Source organism: Manis pentadactyla, chromosome 12 (assembly GCF_030020395.1).
Source record: "Manis pentadactyla isolate mManPen7 chromosome 12, mManPen7.hap1, whole genome shotgun sequence".
Lineage (NCBI taxonomy): Eukaryota > Metazoa > Chordata > Mammalia > Pholidota > Manidae > Manis > Manis pentadactyla.
In genome coordinates this window covers 47976758-47997142 of record NC_080030.1, presented here as the reverse complement: position 1 = coordinate 47997142, position 20385 = coordinate 47976758, and the positions used below count along the sequence as shown (strand labels likewise).

Below are 20385 nucleotides of genomic sequence, written 5' to 3'. Positions count from 1 at the left end.
CATGTGCATTTGAGAAGAATGTATATCCTGTTGCTTTTGGATGTAGAGTTCTATAGATGTCTATTAGGTCCATCTGTTCTACTGTGTTGTTCAGTGCCTCCATGTCCTTACTTATTTTCTGTTCAGTGGATCTAACCTTTGGGGTGAGTGGTATGTTGAAGTCTCCTAAAATGAATGCATTGCATTCTATTTCCCCCTTTAGTTCTGTTAGTATTTGTTTCACATATGCTGGTGCTCCTGTGTTGGGTGCATATATATATTTAGAATGGTTATATCCTCTTGTTGGACTGAGCTCTTTATCATTATGTAATGTCCTTCTTTATCTCTTGTTACTTTCTTTGTTTTGAAGTCTATTTTGTCTGATATTAGTACTGCAACCTCTGCTTTCTTCTCTCTGTTGTTTGCCTGAAATATGTTCTTCCACCCCTTGTCTTTTAGTCTGTGCATGTCTTTGGGTTTGAGGTGAATTTCTTGTAAGCAGCATATAGATGAGTCTTGCTTCTTTATCCATTCTGTTACTCTGTGTCTTTTGATTGGTGCATTCAGTCCATTTACATTTAGGGTGACTATTGAAAGATATGTACTTATTGCCATTGCAGGCTTTAGATTCATGGTTACCAAAGGTTCAAGGTTAGCTTCTTTAGTATCTTACTGCCTAACTTAGCTCGCTTATTGAGCTGTTATATACACTGTCTGGAGATTCTTTTCTTCTCTCCCTTCTTATTCCTCCTTCTCCATTCTTTATATGTTGGTTGTTTTATTCTGTGGTCTTTCGTGTTTCCTTTAACTGATTTTAGTGGGTAGTTAATTTTATTTTTTGCCTTTATTTAGTATTTGGTTGGTCTGCTTTCTTTGCTTTGATTTTATTTTCTCTGGTGACATCTGTTTAGTCTTAGGAGTGCTCCAGTCTAGAACAGTCCCTCTAAAATACCCTGGAGAGGTGGTTTGTGGGAAGCAAATTCCCTCAACTATTGCTTGTCTGGGAATTGTTTAATCCCTCCTTCATATTTAAATGATAATCGTGCTGGATACAGTATCCTTGGTCAAGGCCCTTCTGTTTCATTGCATTAAATATATCATGCCATTGTCTTCTGGCCTGTAAAGTTTCTGTTGAGAAGTCTGATGATAGCCTGATGGGTTTTCCTTTATAGGTGACCTTTTTCTTTCTAGCTGCCTTTAAAACTCTTTCCTTGTCCTTGATCTTTGCCATTTTAATTATTATGTGTCTTGGTGTTTTCCTCCTTGGGCCCTTTCTGTTGGGAGTTCTGTGTATTTCCGTTGTCTGTTTGATTGTTTCCTCCCCCAGTTTGGGGAAGTTTTCAGCAATTATTTCTTCAAAGACACTTTCTGTCCTTTTTCCTCTCTCTTCTTCTTCTGGTTCCCCTATAATATGTATATTGTTCCTTTTGGATTGGTCACACAGTTCTCAATATTGTTTCATTCCTGGAGATCCTTTTATCTCTCTCTATGTCAGCTTCTATGCGTTCCTGTTCTCTGGTTTCAGTTCCATCAATGGCCTCTTGCGTCTTATCCATTCTGCTTATAAATCCTTCTAGAGTTTGTTTCACTTCTGTAATCTCCTTCCTGGCATCTGTGATCTCCCTCCGGACTTCATTCCTTAGCTCTTGTATATTTCTCTGAATCTCTTTCAAGATGTTTATGATTTTTATTTTGAATTCTTTCTCAGGAAGACTGGTTAGGTCTGCCTCCTTCTCTGGTGTTGTCTCTGTGATCTTTGTCTGCCTGTAGCTTTGTCTTTTCATGGTGATAGGAATAGTTTGCAGAGCTGGGACGAGTGACAGCTGGAAAAACTTCCCTTCTTGTTGGTTTGTGGCCTTCCTTTCCTGGGAGAGCAGTGACCTCTAGTGGCTTGTGCTGGGTAGCTGCGCGCAGACAGGTCTTCTGCTTCCTGCCCGGCTGCTATGGAGTTAATCTCTGCTTTTACTGTGGCTGTGGCCTGCCTAGGGCCACTGCTCCGATATGGTGGAGCCGCGTTGGAGGGGGAACGGCCTGGAGGCTATTTATCTCCGTGAGGGGCCTTCATGCTCCCTGCTGTCCAGTGGGTTAGAGTGCCCAGAGATCCCCAGATTCCCTGCTGCTGGACTAAATGTCCCAGGACGCTTCTGTCCGGTTTTGGGGTCCCTGTCCCTTTAAGACTTCCAAAAAGCACTCGCGTTTCTTTGTCGTAGGTGCAACGTCTGCAGGGACCCGCTCACAGGTCTTACTGTCCTTTTTCCCTAGTATCCAGGACCCCATGCATGCACTGTGTCTGTGTTCTGGTCCGGATGGCTAGGGCTGGGTGTTTAGCAGTCCTGGGCTCCCTCTCCCTGCCCACTCTGACTCCTCTCCTCCTGCCCGGAGCTGGGGTGTGGGGAGCTGGGGGTGGGGTGCTTGGGTCCCACTGGGCTGGGGCTTGTATCTTACCCCCTTTGCGAGGTGCTGGGTTCTCGCAGATGTGGATGTGGTCTGGCTGTTGTCCTGTGTCTTCTGGTCTCTCTTTTAAGAAGAGTTTTCTTTCATGTATTTCCAAAAATATATGTGGTTTTGGGAGGAGATTTCTGCTGCTCTACTCATGCTGCCATCCTGGCTCCCCTCTGCCTATTTATATTTTTAGTGCATCTTTTTATCATTCCTTTCCAGGTATGTCATAGTAACATAGTCAAGGCATACTGACATTAACCATAGCTTTATTTTCTCCCTTTCTAGGAAATAATGCAAGTTAGATATTTCAGCTTGAAATGTTTGTGATGGATTCCAAATTCTCTGTATTTGTACTTCTTTCCCTAGAAGGCAAACTTGAATAGTCCACCGATCACCCAGACTTTTAATTGGAAAAAATGAAACCATTTATTTGCCTCACATGTACTGGAATTTCTGTTGCTGAGTTAATTGGTACTTTACTTTTAATTTTATAGAGTGGAAAACCACCCATCAGTGACATGTTCACAGACCTCAAAGATGGAAGGAAGCTCCTGGATCTTCTAGAAGGCCTCATTGGGACGTCACTGGTGAGAGGAGTCATCTGGGAGATCCAGGCTAATGGAGTGTCTCTCATCATTACTGATATTGAAGACCCTCTGGGGGCACTTATGATGTAAAGGCTGAAATAAGAACATTAAAAAAAATGTTTTAATGAATTCTTTGATAGAGCAATATTTATGCTTTATTGAGGGCTCTGTTTTGATCAAAGTTAAAATTACCTAATGTGTTGATTACTCTCAGATAGCCCAGTAGAGAATTGTAAAGAAGAATGGATATGTAAAGAGGGTGTAATGTTTTGAATAGCAGAAAACAGAGACAAATACCTTTAAATGTTATTTAGCAAGTATTTTAAGAAGTTTTTAAAATCTATGCTGTTTATTTTTTTTCAAATGTTCAGTATCATCAAATCCAACTCTGTTACTTTACCTGTAAGGTACTCTATACTTACACAGAAATAACTACTAATGAAGAAGTTGCACTTTATAGGTACAAACTTTAACACCAGAGGTAGAATTACTATGCAAGGTAAGTGGACACGCTCCTGAAGATGAATTCCTTTCTTGTCAAGGCGTGGGGTGTTAAACTCTGCCTTTTGCCTTCCAGATGGTAGTCACCTGTTAGAGAGGCTGATTGCTCCCTCAGATAAGAGCCCATGGCCAGTGAGGCAGAAGGAAGCCATGCAGATCACCTTACCCAAATGACAATTCCTGCCCTCCCAATGGACCCTTGTAGCCACTACCTGGAACCTGGGACAGCACCTTGGCATCCTCCCTGCTCTGTCTGCTCTAGTGCAGTATGGAGGTGACATGACTTCTAAATCTTCCTGTGTCCAGCCCAACTTAGATAAAAGAAGCTTTGTCTCTGGAGCACTGGTTCCCGAACTTGGTTGCACCTTAGAATCGGCAGGGATGTCTTACAAATTCCAAACCTAGACTATACCCCAGACTCTGGAAGTCAAGAGTTTTGGGGGCTGGGATCAGACACAGGCAGTGGTATATTTTGGAGCTCCCTAGGAGGTTCCAACGTTCAGGCAGGCCAGGGAACTACCATCTTAAGATGTTGTTTGATGGGAAATTTGCATTCTGTCAACATGAGCCTCCATGGTGGCCTGAGCAAGCAGCCAGAGCTCCTGGCACAGAGCGGCTCTGTGTGTTGTGGTCCTATGTCTCAGTGCAGCATTTGTCGGCAACGTGGAGGAGCTGTTGGTCTCATTTCATTTTGTGTTTTGTTTTCCAGCCGAAGGAACGTGGTTCTACAAGGGTACATGCTTTAAATAATGTCAACAGAGTGCTGCAAGTTTTACATCAGAACAGCGTAAGTTTGCAGTATGACTTTTGGGGTTCTGTGGTGCCATCTGGATTACTTATTGCAAAACCAGCCACCTGCTCTGTGCATTGGCATCAATTGATTTTGGGAAGCATTTTTCTTTTGAGAAGTATTAAACTTTTTCTACGAGTGAAGGAATAGTCCTGCTTTTTCTGATTACTTTATTGATCTCTTGTATAAAGAATACGTTTTTGAAATTCAGGTTTACCTGACTTTCTAAAGTGAAATTTCTCTTATCGTTCACTTATGTTGCTGTCCAAATGGGCTAAAACAAAAACCTGGGCTTCTGGGGAGAAATTGTCATACAATGTTATTTTTTTTTCATTTAAATAGGTGGATTTAGTGAATATAGGAGGAACTGACATTGTAGATGGAAACCACAAATTGACTTTGGGACTACTTTGGAGCATCATTTTGCACTGGCAGGTGGGGAAATTTTTAATCACTTCTTCATAGGAATTGAAAATGTATCATTTGTATATTAGTTTCTTAGAGCTGCTATCATAAAGGGCCACAAGCTGTTGGTGGCTTCAACAACAAAAATGTATTTTCTCACAATTCTGGAGGCTAGAAGCCTGAGATCAAGGTGTTGGCAAGGTTGATTTCTTCTGAGGCCCATCTCCTTGCTTCTGAGAGGCTGCCTTCTTTCTGTGTCCTCATTCTGTCTCTCCTTTGTGTGTGTGTGTGTGTGTGTGTGTGTGCACGCACGCTGATCTCCTCTTCTTATACCAAGGCCGCATACCAGATGAGGGTGCACGTACGTGATCTCATTTTACCTTCTTTAAGGACTTTATAGTCTAAATACATTCACATTACAAGGTACTTGGGGTTAAGACTCCCACATACGAATATTGAGGGACACAATTCAACTCCTAACAATTTGGAATAGAAGAGTCTGACAAACTTCTGTATTTTCCTGCCATAGAAAAAAAGTATCATTTTACAGAATACTGTATTTAAAAAGTTGACATAATTTCAGACTTATAAAATAGTTGCAAAAAGCTCAAAGAATTAGCAAATACTTGCCACTCAGATTCCCTAGACGTTAACAGTTGTCTGTGTTCTACGTTCTCTCTCCTTTTCTTTGCTGAAATAGTTCAGTGTGTTTTGTAAAAACAAATTGCTTTCCTAAAAACAAGGAATTCTCTTATATAGCTACACTACAAAAATAATATAAAATGTGTAATATGTACTCTATCTATAAAGCTAGTATTTATTTATTACACATGACAATTATACACTAACAATGTATAATTATTAAAGTAGGGAAAATAATATTGAGACAATGTAATTATATAATCTGCAGGTTTTATGGAGATTTTTGTCAATTGCCCCAATAATATCCTTTGTAGAAAAATGACCATGTATTACACTTACTTGTCCTTACATCTTTTTAGTCTTCTTTAAACCAGTTTAGTTTCTAAGTCTTTCTTTGTATAACATGATAATTGACATTTTTGAAGAGTCCTGGACAATGATTTTATAGAATGGCCCTCCATGTGGGTTTGGCTAATATTTTTTCATGAAGTGATTCAGACTATTCATTTTTGGCAGGAATGCCACAAAAGTGATGGTGAGTTCTTCTTAGTATAGCTGTCAGGAAGCACATATCCATTAGTTATTTTTTTTTTTTTTTGTAGATAATTATTTTTTATTGAAGGGTAGTTGACACACAGTATTACATTAGTTTCAGGTGTACAACACAGTGATTCAACATTTATATACATGATAATTCTAGGTACCAGCTATCACCATACCAAGTTGTTACAATATTTTGACTATATTCCTTATGCTATACATTACATCCCGGTTACTTATTTATTTTACAATTGGAAGTGTGTACTTTTTTTTTTGGGGGGGGGGGAGGGCATCTCTCATATTTATTGATCAAATGGTTGTTAACAACAATAAAATTCTGTATAGGGGAGTCAATGCTCAATGCACAATCATTAATCCACCCCAAGCCTAATTTTCATCAGTTTCCAATCTTCTGAAGCATAACGAACAAGTTCTTACATGGAGAACAAATTCTTACATAGTGAATAAGTTACATGGTGAACAGTACAAGGGCAGTCATCCCAGAAACTTTCGGTTTTGCTCATGCATTATGAACTATGCACAGTCAGTTCAAATATGAATACTCATTTGATTTTTATACTTGATTTATATGTGGATACCACATTTCTCTCTTTATTATTATTATTTTTAATAAAATGCTGAAGTGGTAGGTAGATACAAGATAAAGGTAGAAAGCATAGTTTAGTGTTGTAAGAGAGCAAGTGTATCCATTAGTTTTTTTTCTGGCAGTGTTTACTTTTGCTGTTTGGATAAGGTGGTATCTGCAGGTGTCTCCACTGCAATGGGGCTGACCTTGCTTGTCACGCAGTGTCCTGTGGGGGGTATACTTGGAGATTGTGTCAGCCTTCAGCCTCTTATCAAACTTTTGTCCATTAGTTTTAAGATCCATTTATAGTTTGTATCTGATTAGTTAATATTACGATGCTTAGCAAATAGTGCTCTTCTAATATCACTGTTCCTTCTACTTTTATTACTTTTCTTTCTACTTATACAAAAGAGTTTTCCTTTGTCTCCTATTTATCACTTTCTATCTGTCATCCATCTATTCATCTATCCATTTATCTATCTATCCATTTTCATTAATTATATATCAGTATAGACTCATGGATTTTTACTTATTTAATAGGTTATAATCTTTTACTCTCATTATTTATTTTATGAGCCCCTTTAAGTTGGACTTTTGTTCTTTTGATACGTCCACGTCATTCTTTAAGCACTTCCTTAAGACACATGTACTACTAGGAAACATAAAATTTTAATTGTAGATTATAACTATTATGGCTACCAGGATGTATTTTTCATTCTTGGGTTTATCAGTCAAAATCAAGTCAAAGTCAGTCAAAAAATTCTTCCTTTCTTTCTCATTTTTTATAGAAAGTAAACATTGAGTTTTCTTCATATTAAAAGGTGTTTGTAAATACGTAGATATCAAAATATAATCTCTTGTGGCTATGGAAGTAATGTTCACTGTAACCAAACCTAATAGAAGTATTGCTAAAATATAGACAATACCACAGTGTATACAGGTGAAGTAAACATCACCTCTAAATCCTAATGCCCAAAATAATCACAGTTAAAATGCATTTATTGTTCCAATGTTTAAAGGAAAATTATGAATAAAATGAATACCCAGTTACCTGATACGTAATGGTTAATTAATGTAATACCCCTTATTCAAGGACTTGATTCCAGTACTATTTTAAGTTACAGGCAGGCATGGTTTCTTTTGAGCAGGTGAAAGATGTCATGAAGGACATCATGTCAGACCTGCAGCAGACAAACAGCGAGAAGATTCTGCTGAGCTGGGTGCGCCAGTCCACCCGGCCGTACAGCCAGGTCAATGTTCTCAACTTCACCACCAGCTGGACAGACGGACTCGCCTTCAATGCCGTGCTCCACCGACATAAGTGAGATATGACCTACTTAGATGCGGTTCTTACAAATTCCTACCTCTTCTCTGTCCTCCCTTCCTACGCCACCCTCAAGCTCCTTCCCACTACCATTGTTCTCTCTGTACATTGCTACTAAAACATTAAGGAAGGAAATATGGAAGAAAACTACCCGTCGAGTCTTTTTACCCATAGGACTTAAATGCTCCAGTACAATGTCCATGGTTTCTTCTACATATTTATAAGTTAAAAAATGTAAAATAATTCACATTGTTCACTCCCACTCACTCAACACTAAGTGGTCATGGATACAAAGAATTGTGTTAGTTTTCATTCTCATACCAAAAGGAAAACTCTATAAATTCAATGCAATCCCAATTAAAAAGAGACAAATGATTTTTGTCATGAAACTTGTAAATAGATTCTGATTATATAAAAGAAGCAGGTTTAAGAGCTAGAACGCTCCTGAAGAAGAAAAAAAACAGGCTGAAGTATTTCCCAAACAGAAACCAAAACTAACTATGAGTTTATATTAAGACTATGTAATACTATAAATAAACACACTAAATAACAATAAGCTGAACCCTATGAAACCACCAATACTTGACTGTTTTCAACATATAAGAATGGCAGTTTAATATAGTTCAGTCTAACAAAATAAAGATCTCAGAAGGAGATCTGATATTGCAGATTAATAGATGGCATAGGACAACTGGTTATCCATATATAAGTATGTGAATTGGATCCCTACCTCACCACACCTAAAAATAAATCCCAGACGTAACAAGGATTTAAATGTTGAAGGCAGTTGATTGTATGTTTTAGTGCTATTATAAATTATTTTCTGTCTCAAGTTTCGTGCCTTGTATGTTCTTTGCCAATATACAAAAAGAAATTGACTTTTCTACATCTTAGGTCTGGAAATTTTTAAAACTTTTACAACTTTTAAAATTGTTTCCATAGATTTTTATTTTATTTTTATTTTTCAGTAGACTATCCATAAATTTGGCATAAAATAGGTTTTTCTCTTCTGTTCTCTGTCCCTTTGATTTGTGCCTTGTCCTTCAATATGGTGTTGAATTGAATTAGTGATAGTGAGCAGCATGTTTTGTTCTTGATAATCAAGGGAGTGGTTTTAATGTTTTTCTATAAGACTGATAGTTGCTGTAGCTTTTTTGATGTACTTTTTATCTAGGTAAAGAACCCCATGCCAGTCTTCTCCCACATCTCCTTTATCAGTTTAAGGAGGTTGCCCTTTCCTAGTTGATTTAAGAGATGTTATCAGAAAACTTGAGTTTTTGCCAAAATACTTTTCCTTCTATTACTTCATTGATTCAACAAGTGTGTGTTATGCTTTCTGTGTGCTAAGCACAAGCACAGGGTGTACGGCAGAGGACGAAACAGGCAGCAATCCTAGTCCTCTTGGTGTTATGTTCACATAGAGAGAGGCAGACAACAAAAAGAAAGAAAGAAACTGTAAATTGTATAGTATATAGAAATGGTAAACATGCTGAAGATAAACATATGGGGCAAGAGGGGAGAAAGGTGTCTGGCCTGTGGGAGGATGGTGGGTGCAGTGGTGTGAGCAGCGGGAGTAATGAGATGACGTCAGAGAGGAACTGGACGCGGGAGTGGGGAAGGCATGTTGCAGATGGCAGGTGGGCCTAAGATGAAAGGGCAGATACAGTGTGAAGAAAATGATTAACTTTTGGGTAAGTCAAAGCAAACAATAATGTCCAATTTGTGGGATTATAAGAAAATCAACATGAAAGAAAAATTAGGCAATAGTAATGTGAAGAGGATTGTTTAGAGGGTAGTTCTCTCAGGGCTTTTGTTTTAGGAGTATCCTGTGAGCAGATTAGAGCTGGATTCTCTATTCTGCTAATTTTGGTTTTTTAATTGGAGAATTTCGTCTGTTAACACTGATTGTTATAACTGATGTATTTAGGCTCATCTTTACCTCTTATTTTAAGCTTCCCATTTCTCTGTATCTTTTTCCTTCCTTGTCTTGTATTAATAGGTTCCTCCTCCTTATTTTATCTTTCTACCATTTGGGAAATATTACATACCATTTCTAGTCTTTTAGTGGTTCCTTCAGCAATATTACCAGGCATATTTAACCAATACTAGAACCTTAGCATGTTTTACCTGTTGACTTCATGTTTGTAAATTCCCTAAAAATATTATATATTTGACAGACCTTTGGGATATAAAGGTAAATTTTTAAATTTAAACTCACAAATAAAATAATCCAAAACTGAAGTGTATTGGATTATAACAATGACAACTTCTGTCCACATAGTTTATCTCCATTGAATTTTATTTGCATGGTGATTTCAGACCTGATCTCTTCAGCTGGGATAGAGTCGTCAAAATGTCCCCAATTGAGAGACTTGAACATGCCTTCAAGAAGGCTCAGACTTACTTGGGAATTGAAAGGCTCTTGGATCCTGAAGGTATTGTTCAGTGTTCAACTTTCAACTTTGATTTGGCCTTACAATTTTAAATACTTGAAAAGCACTCTTTTTCTCTCTTAATTTTTAGAAAGGATTATGAAAATTGAGGAGTGTTTTTCTTTTGAAATATGGTGTAAGCCATTTTATTGTGGACAGTAATCAGTACTTTTATATTTAATTTGTAGGATCCTTTAGGAGGAAGTTTAATCACATCATTGGAGAACAGTTATTTAATGCCAGCATAAGATCTAAAGTTTTCTGGAAAATATCGTTATTAGATAAACAATTTAGTATTTGGTTTATTTCATTAAAATTAATTTTAGTATGAATTTTCTGTGTATCATGTGAAAACAGTGACAAATGTTGTGTGTAGTTGAGTTCTAGATGTTTTCATATTATGAATAAAGTCTATATCATAATCTTAAATCATAGCTTATCTTAAAGCATTTTCAGGAAGCTTTGAGGGAAGATTTTTAAGAAATGGGATACTGAGCAAAAATAGGTAATTGTCTTTGCCTTTGTTACATATATTATTATATGACATAGAAATTTCCTGAGCTATGGTATTGCAGAGATTAAATACTAGTATTGTTTATGGGTACTCAGGATAGTTATTCTCTATCTAATATCGAGCAACTCATGTATTTTGGACATCTAATTCAAGCTGGTACTTATTTTCTTCACTTTTAGATGTTGCCGTTCAGCTTCCTGACAAGAAATCCATAATTATGTATTTAACGTCTTTGTTTGAGGTGCTACCTCAGCAAGTCACAATAGATGCCATCCGTGAAGTAGAGACGCTCCCAAGGAAATATAAGAAAGAATGTGAAGAAGGAGAAATTAATATTCAGGTACAGGTAGATTTTTATTCAAGTGTTTGACTCGCCATATTTGTTTTCTCTTAGGTATTCTATAAAAACACTTAGAGAGGGTTTTTTTTTTCTTGACTGAGAACACTTGGTTTCTCAGCTTACCTAGGCATGAGAGGTTCAGTTTGTCAGTGAGCAGGCTGTACATGTCACATGCATGCGATGGAAAACTGTAATTAAAAAATGTGCAATTTATCAAGAAGGCAAATATATTATTCCACATGATAGGCTGAAGTTAGGGTCTAGGGCTGTGGCCAGGCTTGACCTGCGTAAGGACCTGTGTTTTGACGTGTGTCTGACCACCATCTTTTATTACTGTTTCCATGTCTGGAGGTTGTTTTTTTCACGTCAGCCTAGTTTTGTTCTATTTACTGATTTTCTTTCCTTTTCTTTTCTTTTTGCCACTTTCTTTTTTACCATTATGTTCTCACAAAGGCTATTAAGATATAAACTTTATTTTTCCTTTCATTCAGGAGGAGAAATTGATAATATGCTACCTTGCGAGTTTTTCTTTAAAGGGTTTACAGTGATTTTCATCATTAGGATGTAAGTGAGTTTTATTTTTTTCAGGAGATACAAATAAAGCCATGACTTTTTCTTCCTAAATTCTCCTGCCCAAAATTGATCCATATTGTATCTTATTCTGTTTCAGTGTAACCAGTGCTCTTAATTCATAAAATGAAAGAATCTTAACAGTTGGATGAGACCTTAAAAAGTCATTTGGTCCAACATTTTAGCAACCAGGTAACGAAGAGCTACACATGGATTTCAAAATGATCAGAAAATCCTTTGAGAGAGGCAGAAAGCACGGCACTGAAACTTCAATTTCATCCTTGTTACTACTACTTTGGATTGGTTACTTACCCTTTCAACCACAGTTCTATCTGTAAAATCTGGGTTAAACCTCTCACTTCATAAAGAGTAAATTCAAAGTAAATGATATTTAATAAGCATTCAACTTGCTATAGTTTTCTCTTCTTAATTGTTTTGGCATTATCATTCATTCTCATTCAACAAGTTCCTTTCTCAAAATGTTAGTTAATTCTCATGTAATGATCATGGCGTTGAATTGGCATAACATTGTTTTTCTTTCTCGTAGGCTCAGAGAACTTGCTTGTTACTTTAGATGTACTTGGGGTAGTAGGTACCAATCCTTTTACTTCCTCCGTTTCCAAAACTAGCATAATTACAGAAAAAGAAAGAAAGAACTGATTAGGGCAAAGAAGGCAAGATGATAGGGCCAGATGAGCCTAGGGATCTTCTTAGTGGTTTTGAAAATCAAATGATACTGAAGAAAAACTCAGGTTTATAATTGACTGGAAAAGTGCTGAGAAGCATTTGTCTCTAGTAGCGTAGTTATTATCCTGTGTTAATGATGCTCCCTTTCAAGTGACTCAGATAATCTCCTGAGGATGCCTTTTGGTTTTAGAGTCATTTCTTTATTGGATTGGGGTTCCTTTTGTTAGAAAATGGGGTGTTTTATGTCTTACAGTTCAGGCCATTCTCTCTTAAAAAGGAAGGAAATTTCATTTGCCTTTCATGATGTGAAGATAAAATAATCATTTCTGTTTAGGGCTCAGGGTAACATGATAAGAATTGCAGAAGCCATTTGCTATTTAAGTAAGAGAGTAAGTGTGTTAACATTAACTTCTTCATTTGCATACTTTTGTTAAGTGCCTTAGAAGTTGAATTAAGTTAACTGAAGAAATAAGTGTGGTTAAATTTTAATCATCTACTCTCTGACAGAGCTTGCCATCCACTATTTTCCAAAGATCGCTAATAATCAGCTTTCCTCTCATGCTCCTTCTACAAACATATGCTGCAGAGCATTACATGGTCAGCAAATAATTCCTGAATTTCTCTTTAAATTAATCTCTCAGTTGAAAGTTGCCTCTTATGTTTTAATTAATACTATCTGAATGTTTGCATTTGGATAATGCCTTCCATCTCCTGCCTCAGAGATCCTTGTGCCTATGTAAGTGGTCTGTGCCTGGTCACCAACTTTTCTAGTTCTCAGATATCCTCATTATAGGATAGAGGTCAGATACTAAAGGATCTCCAGGGTTATTCTGACTTCACAGTAGGTCCAGAACTTACCTCATTTTCTCTTCTCTGTCATTGGCACCATCTGTCTCCTAATTATCCAGTGTTTCATCTGTGTGCTCACTGATTCATGTTTCAACTCCTGTGTTCACTTTATTTTGTCTGTTCTTCCACCAAAATGTCTTTGGTGCATGTTTTCTTTCTGTTCCAGCCCTCATGCTAATTATAGACCACATCTTTTCTTGGGGGTCACAAGACTGAGGTGCCCTCCACATTCACCTTAGGCCACTGCACTGCAGCCATGGTGGACTTTTTCCTCTCCTTCCTCAAGATTCTTGTACATGTGGGTTCCTCTCCGTGAAATGCTCCTCCACCCACTATTTGCATAGCAAGCTTCCCATCTCTCCTAAGTTTCAATGGAACTTTTTCAGAGAAGTCTTTACACACACACACACACACACACACACACACACACACACACACACACACACACATATACATTTCTTGCTCTTACAGTATTTTTGTAAACTGTGTTAAGAATTTTAAACTGCATCAGAAGAGCGTTGGGAAAGCAGTAAAAGATTTTAAGCAGGCCAGTCTTATGATGTAATTATAATTTTCAAAAATCATGCAGGCTGCTGTATGACGAGTGGATTGTGGAGGCAGGAGTGTGGGTGGCAACAGAGAAGTAAAGACACCAGTTTTCAGGCTGTTGTAGTCCTCAGGACAATGCTGCTTGTTGTGGAGATGGGAAGGTCTGCATAAATTTAAGATAAATTTTGAAGGTAGGAAATGAATATCTATTAAATGTGGGAGGTGAAAAAGAGAGAAATCAAAGCTGGCTCCCCAGTTTTTTAGCTGGAGGGATTAGGTGCCATTCCAATGGGAAAGGGTGAAACCACTCAAAGTATAGAGAGAGAAGAAAAAAGGGCTTAGGACCTAATTTTGACGGGATTCATTACTTATAGGTTGATAAGTGCTGTTGAACTAAGGGGCAAACCAATGTGTTACTGAGGAAGGGAAACGAAAGCTTCAGGAGGGTGGGGAGTGGTCAGCCATGGACGCTACTGAGAGCCTAAGGAAGAAACAGAGGGATCAGATTATTGGGTTTGCTTGGAGCAGTTTTCATTTATGACTGTTGTCCTAGCACCATTATTATTAAAAATGTTCTCATTTGTTGGTCAATTACATGGTCACGGTAAAGATGATGCTAGAAAAGAGGATTTGTTAATGGCAAAGTTATTGGTGACACTGGCAAAAGCCTTTTCTGGTGCATGGTGGAGAACAATTCCAAATCAGAGTGAAATGAAAGGGAATGTTAACAGACTATTGATGTTAAATACACCAATACTTCTTATATTGTTCTCTATACATTTTTGTGTGTTTGAAATACATAAAAATTGTGGATAAAGTGGAGACAGATTATAGGCAAATTTTAAAGAAGTTTTGCTCTGAAAGGGAACAAAGGAATGAGAGATGGATGACTTGGTTATAAAATTTGAAAGTATGTGAGAAAATACTCCATTACTTAGAAAGAATTTGAGGTATATTTAGTCCATGGGTCCTTCAAATAAAGGCCAGCAAGTAAACTCAGGACAACTGCCTCAAAAAACTATCATCAGTACCATAGCCTATATGTATGTGCCTGTATTTCAGCCTATTTAAAATGCAGTGTTAAATGCGGTTCAGTAAAGGCAGTTTAGCTAGGAGTCAAAGCAGGATTCTGATCTCTCTCCTTTTCTTTAAATTATAACCATCCTTCAAGGCCCGACACATTCCTGATCCTCTATGTAACTTTCTTATTTTAACCCTTGGGGAGCTCAAACCACATCCCTTGTTGGAACCACGGAATTTACAATTTTTGCTAATAGCCATTTAATTTTTGTTCAGAAGTGATTCATGTGGGTTATTTCTCTCTTTGCACCTATATTACCATCTCCATGAGTACAGAAGCCATGAGTGCATTCCACTTCTGTGCTCTTTGCCTTCCTAGCGTATTTAAGAAGTTCTTTCTAATGAGATCATGGCATTCCTGGCCCAGCTCCTGAGAAGTGGATGAACGAATGCCGAGACACTGTGGTGCCCCGCTTTGGGTTCTCCACACGGTGTGTCTTTATTGAACACCTTCTCATGTTCATGACGCTTGTGGGTTGCTCTCCGCTTTGTTTTCATAGAGCTCAGCGCCGGAGGAGGAGCAGGAGAGTGTCCGAGCAGAAACCCCCAGCACGGTCACTGAGGTCGACATGGATCTGGACGGCTATCAGATAGCGCTGGAGGAGGTGCTGACCTGGTTGCTCTCCGCCGAGGACACTTTCCAGGAGCAGGATGACATTTCTGACGATGTTGAAGAAGTCAAAGACCAGTTTGCCACCCATGAAGTAAAGAAACCTGTAGCTCATGAGCACGATATACCCACCGTGATGCCTGTGCCTAACCACGGGCTCTACCCTGATGTTTGTTTACTGAATTCAGTTCCATACAAACGTCATGGCCTATTTCAGGACTTGGATATTTTTAAATAGGGCTTTGTTACAAAATTGGTGTGGGTGATTAACTGTGTGTCAGAATTAAATTTCACATTTTAATCTTATCCTAACTTGTATATTCTGAGGAGCCATTGACAAAAGTCTCTGCCTAGCAACCCTTGTTGCTGAAGTATATAATTAAGAGTTGAAACTCAAAATGACTAATCAGTACACAAAATCTGGGTTTTGAGTGTTCCACAGGAAGGGATTATGTTTATTTATTGTATGATTAAGCAAGTGTCAGATCCAGGGTTCCTGTGTAGTTTTATATAATGAAAATTTCCTACAATTTCAAGGATTTATTCTATTGCAATATCTATATATATTGATTTGATTATATTATATTTGATTACATAGTTTTTTTGTGTTAGTATGTTAATTGACAGGTTTTACTGGCTGCTTTGGTTGGAAAATAATTGAAATGTTCACATTCCTTGAGCAGTTGCTCTTGGGCGAGCATGGTGTTTTTTAAATTATATATTCTCATGAGTCCACGTTCATGACCTATCAGTAGCATAATCAGCATATATTTAAAAATAGCTGGTATTATCAGATATAACATTGTCCTCTTTGATCCATTCCCCCTTTTTACTTAGGCCAGCTGTTTATTTCCTATGTTCAGAGCTTAAAAACTTCGAATCAAAGTCCACTTCACTGGCACACTACATGGCTGCCTTTTCCTGCAGCACTGATATTTAGGCATTAACAATTTATGCAGAGTTTTTTTCTCTAAGGAGCAGCTCGCAAATCATAATGATGTACCTTTCTAGGCTTTTATGCTGGAGCTGACAGCACATCAGAGCAGCGTGGGGAGCGTCCTGCACGCGGGCAACCAGCTGATGACCCAAGGAACGCTGTCCGATGAGGAGGAGTTTGAGATTCAGGAACAGATGACCCTGCTGAATGCTAGATGGGAGGCACTCAGGGTCGAGAGTATGGACAGACAGTCTCGGTGAGTGGGAGCGAAGAAAGGAGTACTTTATTCCATAGGCTGCCTTGTCCAGTTTAGCGTGAGAAGTCTGTGTATCTGTGAAAAAACAAGATAATGACAGAACTTGTCTCAGACTTTCAACTCTTTTCTTTCTGTAATGTTGCTGGAATTTTGTAGGATCTTTGTTTCCCCTTTGGTATGACAACCACATGAGAAGGTAAAAGTTGGAATCCAGAAATCAACAAAAAGGGAAAAGAACATTTTATATGGACAGTCATCTATTTGCAATATTAAAATCAGCTATTAACTCGGTAGGAAGACAAGACTACATAGTATTTATCTACAATTCTACTTTGTAATATTCCTTGAAGCATTTTTTTCCCCCCATGGTTGATTTTATTTCATGTATTGTGCATTAAGGAGCAAACTGCATTCCATTGCAATTTCCACCTATTTAATAAGCAGGAATTCCTGATTGAAGAAACAATGATTCTGATATGAACAGAGTGTGCTGTTATTTGCATCCTTTGACTGCATTTAATGGTTTAATGGACTTTGTTTAGCAAGAAAATAAACTTGCTTGTTTCTGTGTTTAAAGATGAAATGCCACTTTAACTGTTTGGACAAGAATGTGTTCCCTTGCCTGGTTTCTTTGGTGCACGGGGTATGTATTTGCTCTCTCAAAGGGAAAGGGTAGTGGAACGACACTGTGTTCTTCCCTGGACAGGCTGCACGATGTGCTCATGGAACTGCAGACGCAGCAGCTTCAGCAGCTGTCGGCCTGGTTGACACTCACAGAAGAACGCATTCGAAAGATGGAAACTCGCCCCCTAGATGATGACTTAAAATCCCTACAAGAGCTGCTAGAGGATCATAAAGTAAATGTGGCTCATATTTCTTTTATACCTTATTAAATATGAAAAAGCAGCATTTAACATTCTCCAGGGCCAAGGACTTCTCTCATTAGCAGAGAGCTGGGACACTTTAGCATTGTCTTGCATTCAGCAGCTTATACGGTGCAGCTCCTGGTGATGTGACTCTTCTGAGCCAGGGATGAAACACAGGTCAGATTTTATATGGGTGTGTATAGTCTTCTTATGAAAGGACATAGCATTCGTCTAAGATTCTCACTGATTGTTTTTGGACCTGTAAGTGCTTAATGCTGTTGGCATTAATGCAGTATGAGGTTAAAGAAGCAAACCCACAGATTTATCTGTATCTAATCCATTAAGGAAAACTGTTGTTTCTTCTCTGAGCGAGGAGAGTGTAAGGCACTATGTTGAGGAATAAAATTTGGTGGATAATTTAATTTGATCTCATATTTAGGAGATAACTTTCCATAGTCAAGAAGAGGTAGAGTAAAATTGCCTCTCTGCAAACTGAAGAATTTTATTTTTAAATGAAGCATCTAAGTAACTGATAAAGTTTGGGGACACATTAAATACAACTTGAAAGGCATTGACAATTGGTATTGTTTAATTGACAATTAAACACTATTGGTAGTGCTTAAATAAGTTACCTATGTACACATATCTAGTGACCTACCATGCTTTCCATAGAAGAGGAGAACCGAAGGCATCCATATATCCAATTGCTTCCTGGATAGCTAATCAGAACAGCTTCTGACTATCAAATAGCATTTTACTTAACTCTCACTTTATACTATGCTGCACTAGATAAAATAATTTCTGACTAAATTTAAGTTGGGGACTTTTTTTGACTTACCAATTCTATGTTCTTATCTACATTCCCCGTATAGAGACACAACTTGTTTATGCTACTTTTTAATTTTTGTTTTTTGCCACAACTTGGAATAAAAGTGGTGACATCCCATTTATAATCTGTTGTGACACTACATTTTCAAACTGCTTTGGTTCTTAATGAGATGCAAAGATATATATTGGGTTTGTTTCATTAGTAAAACACTTAGGGTAATGATTGGAAATTTAAATAGGATGCCTCATTAGGTGTCCTTAATTACTATTGACAACTGAGTGGTTTAAATAGGTAAATGTGAAAGAGTAGAAATAATCGTTTATAACTAACTTTTTCTCCAGAGTTTGCAAAAGGATCTTGAGACTGAACAGGTAAAGGTAAATTCACTAACTCACATGGTGGTGATTGTTGATGAAAACAGTGGAGAGAGTGCTACAGCTGTTCTAGAAGATCAGTTACAGGTAAGGACCCTGTAAAGGAGGATAATCCCAAGGGACCTGTGGTCTCAAACCCAACTACTCTGTGCCCCTATCTTTCAGGTCCTGTCTCATCGTTCACTCAGAAGAGTAGAGTAACCTTCTTTAGGTTGCATTTCCCATTGGGGTGCCACTCTATATGGGTTGACAGGAGTGCCTACATATTCAATATCCTTCAGCCCTTGGGGTGACTTGGCAGAGCTGTGTGTGATCCCCAGCTTCCTTGTGCATAAATTAACAAGATTTGGAAACACAGGAACTGAACTCAACAAGTGGTCCACAGACTTCTTGCTAAGAATCACTTAAGGAATTTGTTAAAATGTAGATTCCTGGGCTCCACACAGACCTGAATCCCTAGGAGTGGAGCTCGGTGGATGTGGACTTAAAAAAAAAAATGTGTGTGCCTATACAAGTTTGATCATTTCAGCAATGTAGGGTTTAATATCCCTGTTTCTTTGTTAGATCAATGTGTGAATTTCAGCAACTGTTGAGGGAACACCAAGAAAGTGTGTCATTTTCCACTAAGGGCAATTGTGTCTCTTTACAAGTCTTTGTAAATTATAGAGGCTTAGTGGTATTTCATTGGAACCATACTTGGATTACCTGATAAGATTTTTTTTTTTTTGAATTTTGGTCTTATTTATTGAACTTGCTCGTAGATCAGAAACACTGCTAATTTTTTTTTTTTTTTTGAGAGGGCATCTCTCATATTTATTGATCATATGGTTGTTAACAACAATAAAATTTTGTATAGGGGACTCAATACACAATCATTAATCAACCCCAAGCCTAATTCTCAACAGTTTCCAATCTTCTGAAGCATAACCAACGAGTTCTTACATGGTGAACAAGTTCTTACATAGTGAATAAGTTCTTATATGGTGAACAGTGCAAGGGCAGTCATCACAGAAACTTTTGGTTTTGATCACGCATTATGAACTATAAACAATCTACCTGATAAGATTTTGTTGCTGATTTATGAATTTCAGTAACATTCAGACTATGATTTCATCATATGAACAGCTTTACTTTTTTGGTAACATTTAGATTTGGCCTGTGGTTCTGGACTTCAGTGCATAGTATTTAGCTAGTACAGGAACCTGAGAGGTAGGCATTCATGTCTTGCCTATTTAACAGTGAGGAAACTGAAATTCAGAGAGCTTACATGATGTCCTTGAAATTTAAATAGGCAGTGAGTTTTCAAGCTGAGGCCAGAGACTTGTCTTCCAGCTCTAACTTCTCTACCCTTGCATCCTACACAGCTTCCTCTGGTGTTAAATATCAAAATAGTATATTCTGAATTAATTCTTGTGTACATGTAAGTAATGTAGAAATAAGTGTAACATTTGTCAATCATGATTTATAAAATGGTAATAAAATAATTTGTTGGAAAAGACACCATGAATAATGATTTTTAAAAAAATTAGCTCATCAAATTTGTTTATTCAGTATTGCTAATACTTGTAAGTTTATATTGCTGATTTTTGTGGAATTTATTTTTAGATCATGCAATGTAAACACAAATCAATTAAGCGTGTTTTTTATTTTATAAAAACTTATTCAAAACATAGTTTTTGTAAGATTGCTTTCCATA

The 20385-nt window shown here is 37.6% G+C and overlaps 1 protein-coding gene across 12 annotated transcripts in view; it reads left to right on the top strand.

Moving 5' to 3' along the window:
- UTRN (utrophin) overlaps positions 1 to 20385 on the top strand; it is a 483718-nt gene that overhangs the window by 122288 nt on the left and 341045 nt on the right. For all 12 annotated transcript variants that reach the window (XM_036906868.2, XM_036906866.2, XM_057489131.1 and 9 more), the window contains 10 exons: positions 2916 to 3008; positions 4219 to 4296; positions 4642 to 4734; positions 7621 to 7793; positions 10116 to 10231; positions 10922 to 11082; positions 15318 to 15521; positions 16439 to 16620; positions 17327 to 17477; positions 18657 to 18776. In XM_036906868.2, the coding sequence (XP_036762763.2) occupies positions 2916 to 3008; positions 4219 to 4296; positions 4642 to 4734; positions 7621 to 7793; positions 10116 to 10231; positions 10922 to 11082; positions 15318 to 15521; positions 16439 to 16620; positions 17327 to 17477; positions 18657 to 18776 (1371 nt within the window). The remainder of the gene's footprint in view (positions 1 to 2915; positions 3009 to 4218; positions 4297 to 4641; positions 4735 to 7620; positions 7794 to 10115; positions 10232 to 10921; positions 11083 to 15317; positions 15522 to 16438; positions 16621 to 17326; positions 17478 to 18656; positions 18777 to 20385) is intronic.